At 47.6% G+C, this 12,781-nt stretch overlaps 1 protein-coding gene across 7 annotated transcripts in view; it reads left to right on the top strand.

Annotated features, from left to right (window-relative positions):
* The window catches only part of NPHP4 (nephrocystin 4), a 138,124-nt gene that overhangs the window by 98,274 nt on the left and 27,069 nt on the right, over nt 1-12,781 (top strand). For all 7 annotated transcript variants that reach the window (XM_070385114.1, XM_070385113.1, XM_070385110.1 and 4 more), the window contains one exon: nt 11,389-11,549. In XM_070385114.1, coding sequence (XP_070241215.1) covers nt 11,389-11,549 — 161 coding nt within the window. The remainder of the gene's footprint in view (nt 1-11,388; nt 11,550-12,781) is intronic.

The following is a 12,781-nucleotide window of genomic DNA, read 5'->3' as shown; positions in this document are numbered from 1 at the left end:
CCCCTGACCCCACCTCTTGCAACTACCAGTCTCTTCTCTGTATTTAACAAGCCTGATTTTTTTTTTTTTTTTTAAGATTTCACATATAAGTGAGATCATATGGTATATGTCTCAAACCTACATCTCTTGCATCTCCTGCATTGGCAGGGGGATTTCTTTACTACTAGCACCACCTGGGAACCCCCTGATCCATCCACATTGTTGCAAATGACAAGATAGCCTTCTTTTTAATGGCTAAATAATATTTCACATATATACATAACATGTTTTCTTTCATTGAAGCACTTATTTATTTATTTGGCTGCACTGGGTCTTAGTTACGACACACGGGGTCTTCGCTGCGGTGCACAGGCTGCTCCCCAGTTGTGACGTGGGCTGCAGAGCACATAGGCTCAGTAGTTGTGTCGCACGGGCTTAGTTGCCCTGCGGCATGTGAGATCTCAGCTCCCTGACCAGGGCTTGAAGCCACATCCCCTGCACTGGAAGGTGGATTCTCAGCCACTGGGCCACCAGGGAAGTCCCCACAGCATGTTTTCTTTATCTGTTCATCCACAGATGGACACTCAGGTTTCTTCCACATCTTGGCTATTGTAAATAATGCTACAGTGAACATGAGGCTGCAGAATATTTTCAAGTTAGTGTTTTTTTTTTTTTTTTCCTTTATTTTCTTTGGTTAAATATCCAAGAATGGGACTGCTGGTTCATATGGTAATTCTATTTTTAAGTTTTTTGAGGAACCTCCACAGAGCTTTCATAGTAGCTGTGCAAAGTTACATTCCCAGCAACAGTAGATGAGGGTCGCCCTTTCTCCACGCCCTCTCCAGTACTGGCTGGTACTGGAGATCATTCTTTTGGTGTATCCGCGTTGTTCTGTGCCTGGGACTGAAGTCGCTGGGTCTCTGGCAGCACAGGTCTAGCTTTTGTGGGTTCCGCAAGCAGCTTACACACCCACTGGAGTAGATGCCACGCCTGAACCACCTGTGTCCTTCCAACTGTGGAGTGTGTGTGGTTCTGTTTGTCTCTTCACGGTCCTGGTGGGTGCCGGCCTCTCCCGGTGTGCAGCCTCTCGGATGACCGATGACCTTCCACACACCGTCGCCTTAGGCCGATCCTCCTTTGAAGTGCTTTGCCCGCTTTTCATTGTGCTGTGTGTTTTTCAGTTTGTGGGTGTTATGTGTATATCCCGATCCCAGTCCTTCTTGAGATGTTAGAAATAGCTCCTCCCACTCTGTGCCTTGCCTTTGATTGTTAATGGTGTCTTTTGTTTAACAGTAGTTTTCCATTAGGTTCAGTTTATCAGTCTTTTTCTTAATGGATAGATTTCCTAAGTTGTGGGCTTCCCAGGTGGCGCTAGTGGTAAAGAATCTACCTGTCAATGCAGGAAACACAAGAGTTATTGGTTCAATCCCTGGGCCGGAAAGATCCCCTGGAGAAGGAAATGGCAACCCGTGTCAGTATTCTTGCCTGGAAAAGTCCATGGACAGAGAAGCCTGGCATGCTACAGTCCATGGGGTCACAAGAGTCACAAGTCCATGGGGACATGACTGAGCACACAGCACACCTAAGCTGCATTCCAAAATGAGTCTGTCTACACAAAGTTTTGAAGATACACTCTGTGTTGTCTTCTTGAAGCCTTTTTATATATTCACATCTAGAATCCATCTGGAATTGATTTTGTGTATCCCGTGAGGTGGGGGTGGAGGTTTGTGACCTTCATAAAGATTCCAGAGAGTTAATAGGACATAAAAGGTTTTAAAAAGCAGGGACTCCATACTCACCAAGCTTGAAAAGTGAGTCATTCCTCAACCTTGAATAGTTGTCTTAAGCAAAATGATGTTCCCAGGATCCAAAGTTTGGTTTTGCCAAAGAAGAAAGCGGAGACTCAGGGGTGAATGAGGGCAGAGGGACAAAGCCTTGGTCTCAGCTCCGCCACACAGCTGCCCTTTCTTGGTGGCTGGACCCGCTTATGGAAAGCAGCATTCGAGATGTTGTCTCTGGGCAAAGATTGGACGTTTACAGTCTTGGCAGCCCCAACCGCTGGTTCTCACGGAGGGCACTGCTTCCTCTCAAGGTCTGCGTCCTGGTCTCTAGAGTCCATGACGTGGTTCCCATGCTCCCAAGTGGGCAGCTCTCAGCAGGCTCATGAGGTCCTGTAGTAGGAATCACAGCTTGTTGAACCTGGGGCCGGTGGGCCTCGCGACCGCCTCTGCCACATTATCCATTGTGCTACATTGTGAGAAGAATTCCTTTTTGTTTCTTCTTTTTCTTCACGAGTGGGGTGTGCCTCTGGAGTTTCCTCTCTTTCTACCGTCCCCTCTCCTTTCAGGAAGGTTCCCCTGAGTCCGTGGTCATTTTGTCTGTCTGTGTTGGCCCTTGTCCTTCTGCACCACATGCATGGGACTGTCTTTCCTTGTTCCCCTTGCTTCCTTGTCCAGGCTGTTGTCTCTCTAACCTCCTTCTCTCGGTGTTTTCATCTAGTGGGATTTTCCTTAGTGTGAGGGCTGGAGTCCGGGTCAGCCAAGAGCATCCTCTGTCCTAAAGAACTCACGTTCATCTTCCTATCCCTGGGTTGTCATGGCTGGGGGCATCTCCCACCAGACCAGTGTCTGGGTCTGTACCCTCTAGCACCACCTTGCTCTCCTCTTCGTTGCTGAAAGTGTGGACCCTCTGACCCCTTTCCACCATTTCCTGCCGCCTTTTCTGTGCTTCCTTCAAGAGTCCTAATCCTGTGTCCCCAGCTGCAGAAGTCGCATCAGTGCGATTGGGAATACCTGTTTTATCTATGTGTTCATTCCCTCTCCCTCGCCACACCAAATCAGTTGAAAGTAAAGTGCAGGCATGATGACACTACCTTTAAATAAATACAGTGATCTGCGTTACTTAAAAGTAAGGATGCCGTTTTCTGTGCACACAGTTCTATCTTAAGATGATAAGAATTTCATAGTCAAGATTTCCCATTTCCCCTCTTATATCCATTATAGCTATTTTTTGTTCTGACATCCAGTTCAGTTCAGTGAAGTGAAGTGAAAGTCGCTCAGTCATGTCCGACTCTTTGCGACCCCGTGGATATACAGTCCATGGAATTCTCCAGACTAGAATACTGGAGTGTGTAACCTTTCCCTTCTCCAAGGGATCGTCCCAACTCAGGGATTGAACCCAGGTCTCCTGCATTGCAGGCAGATTCTTTACCAACTGAACCACCAGGGAAGCCCAACATCCAGTTCAGGTCCGTGTATTATTTGCAATCATCTCTTTAGTCTCTTTGCATCGAGGCTTGTCCCCTGCATTCTTTGTCTGATGACGGTGCCTTTTTGAAGAGACCAAGCGATTCGTAGAATGTCCCGTGTTGTGTGTGTCTGATAGTTTCTGCACCTAGTTGTCAACCTCCTTTGTCCCCAGCAGTTCTTGTCCACTGGCTGGGTGAGGGCTGAAGGCTCCTTTTTGGATTTGGCATGAATATGTCATTGTTGAAGTCTCGTGCTGCATGTGCATCCCATCGAAGGCACCAAGCTCAGTCTGTGTCACTGTGGGGGTGCTCATGTGAACACTTCCTTGGGGCACCCACCCCAGATGTCTCCAGTGGGAAGAGGGAGGCGCTTCCATTTGCACTTGGAAGATTCTTGGGGGCTGTTCTTTGATTCCTTGTGAATATTTGATCCCTACAGCCTCTTTTCTGACTGTGCTAACATCCTCGGCTGTGATTTGCCTGAATCAGCTATTTAATGAAACTTTCCAAAGGGCTTACCTGGTGGCTCAGATGGTAAAGAATCTGCCTGCAATGCAGGAGACCTGGGTTTGATCCCTGGGTCAGGAAGATCCCCTGTAGAAAGGAATGGCTACCCACTCCAATATTCTTGCCTGTAGAATCCTATGGACAGAAGAGCCTGGTGGGCTATAGTCCATGGGGTTGCAAAGTGTTGGACAAGATCAAGCGACTAACACTTTCACTTTTGAAGTGGTACTTCTTCTAATGCTAGCATTTGGTCTCCCTTTATTAGCTGACATTCTTCTATAAAGAGAGACTTTCTTTCGTCAACCAATGGTGAACTACATCTATATCCTCCAAAAAAGACAGAACAAATGTTTAATACTTTCCCTTTAATTTCTAATTTTCAGAGTAATAACTTACTGTAACAGTTACTCCAATAGTAACAGTTGAGGTTTTATATGTCTGGCTCTTTGTTTTGTCTTTGGGGTAGCACTCAGATCTCTCGGATATTTATTTACTCATTATTGCTAGTTTTTGATGCCCTAATTTCCCCCCATTTGGCCAGTGGTAGCCCTTCTGGTTGGCCTGGGTCTGTTGACACACTCTGGTTGGACTTGGCTAGGGCCTTGCTTTATGGGGCAGAAGTCTCCCGTTCCCTGGGTCTCCTGTTTCTCCTGGGAGCCTGGGACCCACACTGTGAATGCTTGCTAGATAGAGGCCATGACCCAGATGTTTTGATCTGGATCTCAACTGCTTCTAGGCCTTTTCTTGGGCAGAGATGAGGCATATATTAAAACATGACTTCACTTTGACATTTCTAATTCAAATTTAGAGGTTTTTCCTTAAAATATTTTATTTGTATCTCTTTCCTCTTAATGTGACTGCAAACAATATGTGGCTGATGAAGGTTCTGTGGTCCTGGGCTGTGCCCCACAGGATGCAGAGTGAGTGAGTGCAGCCAAAAGCGTGTGCTGTTCCCAGTTCGATGATCAATCAGATTTGCCTGATTCAGTTTGTTTTCAGTTTTATGTTTGCTTTCTCCCCTTCCTTTCTTTGTTTTTTGGCTGTGGCATGTGATTTGAGGCTCTTAGTTCCCTGACCAGGGATCGAACCCATGCCATGGCCATGAAAGCACTATGTCCTGACCACTAGATGGCTGAGGAGTTCCCAGCTTTCTTTCCTTTTTCCTTTGATCTGTTGGAATATTCACATGGCTCAAAACACAAAACCATAGTTGAATATACACTCAAAGCTCCCTCCCATCATCATCCCTTTAGATGGTCCCCACCTGCTCAGCCTCTTGGAGGCAACCTGGTTTCTAGTTTCTGGCTTAAGCAAATATTTATATTTTTATTTTTCCTTTTTCCTTCTTCAAAAAGTAGCATACCAAATACATGTGTTCAGCATGGAAAGTTAACTGTCCATCCTCCCGAGTTCTACTCCATATGGAAACCACCTGTGTTGTTCTTACAGCTACATTGTCCTGTGTTGGGTGCACATCCTGTGGTTTATTCAACCATCATCCCACTAATGGAGGTTTGGGCCTTTCCGGGGTTCTGCTATTTCAGACAACGAGGCGATGAGCAGCTCCGTGTTTCTGGGGTTTTCTGTGTCTGAAGGTGTGTTTTGGGGCAGATTGCTGGCAGTGGGTTTATAGGATTGAACCTCCCCTCTGTTAGCCTCCCCCACAAAATGGGTTGCTACACTTTTAAAAAAACCCGAGTATTTGTTTATTTGTCTTCATCAGGTCTCAGCTGCAGCACCCAGGGCTGTCAGTCTTTGTCTCGGCCAGCGGGGTCTTTAGTTGTGTCACGTGGACTCCTAGCTGTAGCCTGTGGGATCTAGTTCCCCCGCCAGGGACCGAACCCGGGCCCCCTGCATTAGGAGCCCAGAGTCTTAGCCACTGGACCCCCAGGGAAGTCCCAGGTTGCTACACTTTAGGATTTGTATAACCTCATTCTTGTGAGATGAATGAGGTTGAATGTCTTCTGTCATTAGCAGCACATTTCCATTCCATTTTTCTATCAGATTTTTCATTTCTTTTGTCCTGTTTCGGGAACTCTGTTAGGAGGACTAGCCTGTTGCCTGTGGTATAAATCGCCAATATGATTTCTACTTTGTTGTTCGTCTTTTTGCTTTGCTTAGGGTGGGTTTTGCCACGTAAAGGTGTTTCTTTCCTGTAGTCTAATGCGTCAGGATTTTGTTGCTTCTAGAGTCCTGAGTCATAGATGCGAGGGCTTTCTCTCCTTTGCAAGAGACTCGTGCATGCTTTCTTCTGGGATGTGTAGGTTTCATTTCTCACATGTAGATTTCTGATCTCTGTGCAGTTTATCCTGCTGTGTGATGGCAGATTTGGATCAGCTTTATCTCTTTCCAAATGTCTCTCCAATTGACCTGGCACTATTTATTAAAAGGTTTGTCTTTTCCCCCAGTAACTTGAGAGCCACACTTATCATATACCATTTTTTTTTTTAATGATTCAGTGTGATTTTGGATTTTCTTGCTTGTTCCATTAGCCCAGAGGTTGGCAAACTATTTTAAGGGCCAGAACAAAATATTTTAGACTTTCTGGCTTTACATATGATCTCTGTGTAATCATTTTCTTCTTCTTTTGATTTTTGTTTTCCACAACACTTAAAAAAAAGCCATTCTTACTTATTTCTTACTTATTTTTGGCCATGTCGGGTCTTTGTTGCTGCACGTGGGCTTTCTCTAGTTGCAGCGAGCAGGCACTCCTCTTTGTTGTGGCGTGCGGGCTTCTCACTGCGGTGGCTTCTCTTGTTGAGCACTCTAGGGTGCTCAGGCTGCAGTAGTTGTGGCTCATGAGCTTCATTGCCCTTCAGCATGTGGAGTCTTTGTGGACCAGGGATTGAACCGTGTCCCCTGCATTGGCAGGCGGAGTCTTTACTACCGGACCATCAGTAAAGTCCTGTAAAAGCCATTCTTAGCTCATGGTGAGTTGGCCTGTGAGCCGTAATTTACCAGACTGTTAGAATGTCTATGCATGAAGGTCACACTGTTTATCAGAGGCGTTACGTTGTTCTTCCTTGCGTGGTTCTCCTGGACATTCTTGCTGGTTTGGTTTCCCGTGTAAACTTGTTGGACTCCTCACTGGAATTCTGGAGCGTTCACAGATGAACGGTGGGGATAAGTGCCCTCACGGGATGGGAGCTGACCTTCCCCAGGAACGGGGATGTCTTTCCATACACTCATTTTGGCTTCCCTGTCTCCTGAAGACACACAACTGTACCTCAAACAGATTTTTTAATTTTCTTATTTTCTAATCAATTAAATTTTGCGTTTATCTTTATATTACCTTCCTTCTACTGTTTTGGAGGTATTTTCTATTGTTATTTGTTGCTTAATTCATTTGCTGTAATTCTTTGGTCCTTGGGATATAAAGTCTTGAAGGTGCAGCAAGGATCCCACCTGGGCTGGGGCGTGGTGTTTGTGACAGGGTGAGGGAGCTAAGCCGGGGAGCCTCAAGTGTCGCTGCTCCTGGGAGTCGGCGGTCAGCTTCCCTGCAGACTTTTGAGTGGGGTGGAGATGATGCAGGGTTCTTTAATGGGTGCTTTGGCACTGCCATGGGACGGACTGCAGGGAGCTTGGGCCTCAGGAAAGGCCACCAAGGAGCCAGCTGTCTGAACTGGACAGGAGTGAAGGGGTCCAAGCCTACAGTGGGGAGGAATTGGAAATGTCCAGCACAAGGGGCCTTGGGCTACCCCCAGACAAGGATGGCTTCCGTGTGTGACACTCAGCACACTGTCAGCTCTGGGCTCGGTGTGTCACCTGAGACTGTGAGCCCCATCAAGGCAGGGGCCTGTCCATCCTGTCCCCCCACATGACCCCACACAGGGCCTGGGGCATGTACTGCATGTGAATTCATGGTTGTGTTGAGAGGACCTGCCTGCCGAAGGGATGTGGTGATGATGGAGCACAGCCGGGGTGTCGAGAGGATACAGTGCCTGGTGACAGCTTGGATTGACGCAAGGAGGATCTGGCTGAGGAAGAAGATGCAGGGTCCAGCTGGGATGGGCTGCATTCAGGCACAAGTGCAAGTCTGGGTGAAGGGTCAGTGGGGCTGGGGGTGTTGGAGGTGAGTGTGGAGGGCCCCCAGGGAAGGGTGTCTGTGGTGTCATTTGGGAGGTCAGCCCACACAGTTCATGTTCTGGAGCTAGCAGTCTGACCAGGGTAGGGGTCGGTGCTTCTTATACTCCTTCTCTGCAGCCTAGGAGGCCCAGCAGGTGGGTGCTACTCGGTGCTGTGAACTTGACCTTCCATGTTGCCTGGTCCTCTTTCCAGTCCCCAGGGCACCTGGATGAGCAGCCTCAGGGTGGGTGTCATGAGACTGACCAGATACCCAGGCTGGTGGGGCTGGGGCAGGGCAGCAGGGTCCTTGACCTCCACTGGCCCTGTGAGTTGCTCTGGGCACTGGAGATGGGACACTGGGGCCTGGCCTGCCGTGTGTGACATCATTCCCAGCTTCTCCCGTGGCCTCTGTCCTGCTGCTCAGTGCACTGTCCTGCCCAGCACTGCCCGGGGCAGGGGGTGCTTCTGGCTGGAGCCAGGGCCACATGTCTGGACCTTTCTTTGTGTTCCCTGGGCCCATCAGGACCACTCTCTATTCCCCCTCAGCCCCCGGTGGGTGCTGTCCTGACCTGCTTCACTGCTCCCACTGCCCTGGCCTTGAGGAGAGTGGAGGGAGCGCTATGTGGATACCCTTGGGCCGAGGCGGCTGCAGGGGGTACGGGTCTAAGCCTGCCCTGGCAACTCAGGCTGCTGAGTGGACATCTGCCTTCCTCCCCAGGTTTGTTGTTGTTCAGTTACCGAGTCATGTCTGACTCTTTGCAACCCCTTGGCGGTACTGCAGCCCGCTGAGCCTCCCCAGTCCTTCACTATCTCCTGGAATTTGCTCAAATTCATGTCCATCGAGTTGGTGATATCTAACCATCTCATCCTCTGCCTCCCCCTTCTTTTCTTGCCCTCAATCTTTCCCGGCATCAAGGTCTTTTCCAATGAGTTGGCTCTTCGCATCAGGTGGCCAAAGTATTGGAGCTTCAGCTTCAGTAACAGTCCTTCCAATGAATATTCAGGTTTGATTTCCTTTTGAATTGGTTTAATCTCATTGCTGTCCAAGGGACTCTCAAGAGTCTTCTCCAACATCATAATTTGAAAGCGTCAATTCTTTGGTGCTCAGCCTTCTTTATGGTCCGACTCTCACATTATACATGATGTGTATACATGAGTACTAGAAAACATGAGTACTGGAAAGACCATAGCTTTGATTATATGGACTGCTTTTAAAATACTGTTATATGGTTGATGGAAAGGGAAGAACTGCTGTATTCAGTATGTTTCCCCTGATAGCTTACGAGTGAATGATGTTAGATTTGTGATCTGTGAAGAAGAAGATTTAGCTTTGGGACCAGGGACCAGTCATGATCACCCAAGAGCTTTTGTGTAGTAGAGTTTTATTAAAGTGAAAAGGGACAGAGAAAGCATCTGACATAGACATCAGAAGGGGGATGGAGAATGCCCCCCTCACTAGTCTTAGGAAGGGAGCTATATACTTTTTAAATTATTACAATAAATTTATTATTGTTGTTATTACAATAAATCAAAAGAATTCCTCAAGGTTGTAAAGATCTTACTAGACCCATTCCCACAATTTACATTTTAAGATGACAGGATTAGAACTAACAATAGAAAGATCTTACCAGATCCACTCTCATAATATACATGTTAAGATAACAGGATTAGTCAGAAGGTTTTCAAGAAGGAGAAACTGTCCTCAAGTAGGATTCATAATTGTTATATAATCCTTGGTGGTGGTGGTTTAGTTGCTAAGTTGTGGCCAACTCTTGGGTCCCCATGGACTGTAGCCCAACCAGGCTTCTCTGTCCATGGGATTCTCCAGGCAAGAATACTGGAATGGGTTGCCATTTCCTTCTTCAGGGATCTTCCCGACCCAGGAATTGAACCCAGGTCTCCTGCATTGCAGGCAGATGATTTACCAACTGACCTATGAGGAAAGCCCTTAATACAGAGTTTAAGCTGAGTTGTTTGTTGTGTACTCATCAGCTCTGGGCTTAGAGAAAAAAGCATTTTATGTGATTAAGACTAAGAAATGTAGAGAAAAAAGACATTTGTCCTTTCCTCCTCCTTGAAAATTCCAGACCCCTGTCTCCTCCTTGAGAGCCACAGACCCCTTTCTCCTCTCTGGGGATCCTGGACTTCTTATCAACCTGCCTAGGAATTGACTCTCTCACCCCCATTTTGCTCTTCCTGCACTTTAACTAATGGTGATTTCAGTGACATTTTTGTCAATCGAGGATTAATGATGATGCCACTTTGAAAAGGTGAAGGCAGGAGCCACAGTCCAGCTCCCATCTCATATTGATAAGCCTGACACCAGGGGGACCCCAGAAAGGCCTGGGCTCCTGTAGGACTGGGTGTGTTGGGATTGGGTGGTGACTTGGGGTGGGCTCAGCACTGTGTGCTAAGCTCTGTTTCAGTTTAGGCTCTGCACATGCCTGTGTGTGAATATCCCAGCTTTTAAAAAACTTTATTGAAGTATAGTTGGTTTACAATGTTATGTTGTAACATAACATATGTTTCTGCTGTATAGCAGTTATTCAGTTGTACATATATACATATATATATATATATAGTTTTTCATATTCTTTTCCACTGTGGTTTATCACAGGATATTGAATATAGCTCCCTGTGTTATACAGCAGGACCTTGTTAGTTACCCACCCTGTATGTACCAGTTTGCCTCTGCTGACCCCACACTCCCAGTCCTTCCCTCCTCTGCCTCCTCACCCCCTTGGCATTCCCAAGTCTGTTCTCTATGTCTGTGTGTCTGTTTGTGTCTTGTAGATGTTTTAGATTCTGCATATGAATGATATTATATAGTATTTGTTTTTCTGACTCACTTTGCTTGGTGTGATCATCTCTGGGTCCATCCATGTTGCTGCAAATGGCATTGTTTGATTCTTTTTAACGACCAAGTAATATTCCATTGTATATCTATCTCTCTATCTGTCTCTCTACCTATCACATCTTCTGTCTCTGGTGAATGTCCAAATTTTTTGTTTTTGTTTTTTTTTTAAGATATTTTGATGTGGACCATGTTTTTAAAGTTTTGAGTTTGTTACAGCATTGCTTCTGTTTTATGTTCTGGCTTTTTGGCCCTGAGGCATATGGGGTCTTAGCTCCCCGACCAGGGATCAGATCTGCACCCCCTGTTTTGGAAGGTGACGTCTTAGGCACTGGACTGCCAGGGAAGTCCCTAAATGTCCCAGTTTGAACAGAAGAAGTAGATGGTATTTCTCCCTAAATCCTATGCATCAGGTTTCCTACTCCTTGGCTGGCCCCATCAGGGCATCTGTCCTTGTTCAGCATTGACTGTTTCACCAGGACTTGGTGAAACACATCTATCTTATTTGAGGAGTAGCTTATTGCATATATTGGAAAGAAATATAGTCTTCTGAACACCACTCTTCCTATCGTTAATTTGGGTATTTTATAATGTTTTGATTAATATATTTATTAAGCTACGGCTCTGCTAGAAGTGGAAATTTTTCATCATGCCCAGAGCAGAAAGTCCTCCAAGTATATAAAGATGATAAATGATTCCAGTTACTGTTGGGCCTGTTCGGGGCCTCTTTGCACAGGGTCTCCGGGCTTTCAGCGGAAGTACCTGGTGGACCCCGGGTTCCTGAGACCCGGGGAGCAGCGCTGGTTCGCCCGCTACCTGGCCATGCAGACCCTGCAGATCGACGTCTGGGATGGGGACTCCCTGCTTCTCATTGGATCTGCTGCCGTTCAGCTGAAGGTAGGTTTTTCCCACAGTCTCTCCTGTAAGGTCTGTCCCCTGGCGGTGTTGGTCACTGCCCAGTGCTGGGCATCAGCCTGGCTTCTTGGTTCACAAATTCAAATACTGCCGAGTCCTTGCCTTCTCCAAAGGAAGCGATGTTCACAGAGCCTAAACTTGATCAAGCTAGCCTACATCCGTCCAGTCATCAGATCTTCAGTCGAGCAGGTAATGTTGGCTCTGCTCCCTCGACGGTGAGCATGGCAGTTCCCTGAGAGCAGCAAGGGGTCAGCCTTGTTCCCCAGGGGCTGGGCCCGCCCGTCGAGGTGCGCCCTCAGGATGGAGACTTGATGAGTGAGTGATGGGCTGGGGAAGTATTTCCCGATGCCTATTCTCAGTGCCATGAATCACGAGAATCAGAATCTCATCCTTTTTCTAACTGTGCTTTCTATTTTCCTCATAGGCTAAAACTGAATCTACACATTAATTCAATTTTCTTCCCTGGGGCTTCTCCATGAACCTTCCCTGTCGTGTGACCAGGACCCCAGAGGGTCAGCATGGGCTCACACGGCAGCCTCTAGACCAGGCCCCGGTCACATCCACTTGCCCATGTGCCGTCCTGAGGGCTTGCCCCCCAAGCCTCCACCCTGGGGTGGAGCGGAAGAGGATACAGGGCCATCCCTACAGCTCTGGAATCTCTCTGTCCTTCATCCACTTTTCCTTCATCCCCTGTTTTTTTTAAATTATTTATTTATTTATTCGCTTGGATCGGGTCTTAGTTCCGGCATGTGGGGTCTTCTGCTTTGGCGTGTGGTCTCTCTGGTTTGCTGCTCAGGCTCAGTAGTTGTGTCTCCTGGGCTCAGTGGTTGTGGTGCTTGGGTCAGTAGTTGTGGTGCTCAGACTTAGTTGCCCCACCACATATGGGATCCTAGTTCCCGGAGCAGGGATCAAACCCATGGGTCCTGCCTTGCAAGGTGGATTCTTAACTACTGGACACCAGGGAAGCCCCATAGTTGTTTTCCTTCTGGATTCCAGCCACAGCCCCCTAGGTTGCCCTGCCTGAGCCTTGCATGGCTGGTCGCTGAGACCTGCAGGGCCGCTCCCATCCCCCCTTGCTCCTCAGCGCCCTGTCCCCTTGAGGAGCTCATGGCTCTGGGACTTGCCTGTCCCCTTGCAGTGGCTCTGGCCCTGTGCTCTCCATCCTCAGAGAGCCACCTGCTCCTCCCTCCCTTCTTCCCTCTTTCAGCTGACCC

Source organism: Bos mutus, chromosome 16 (genome assembly GCF_027580195.1).
Source record: "Bos mutus isolate GX-2022 chromosome 16, NWIPB_WYAK_1.1, whole genome shotgun sequence".
In the NCBI taxonomy this organism is placed as follows: Eukaryota; Metazoa; Chordata; class Mammalia; order Artiodactyla; family Bovidae; genus Bos; species Bos mutus.
Note: the sequence above shows the minus strand (reverse complement) of the source record. Positions and strands in the feature narration are given on the sequence as shown.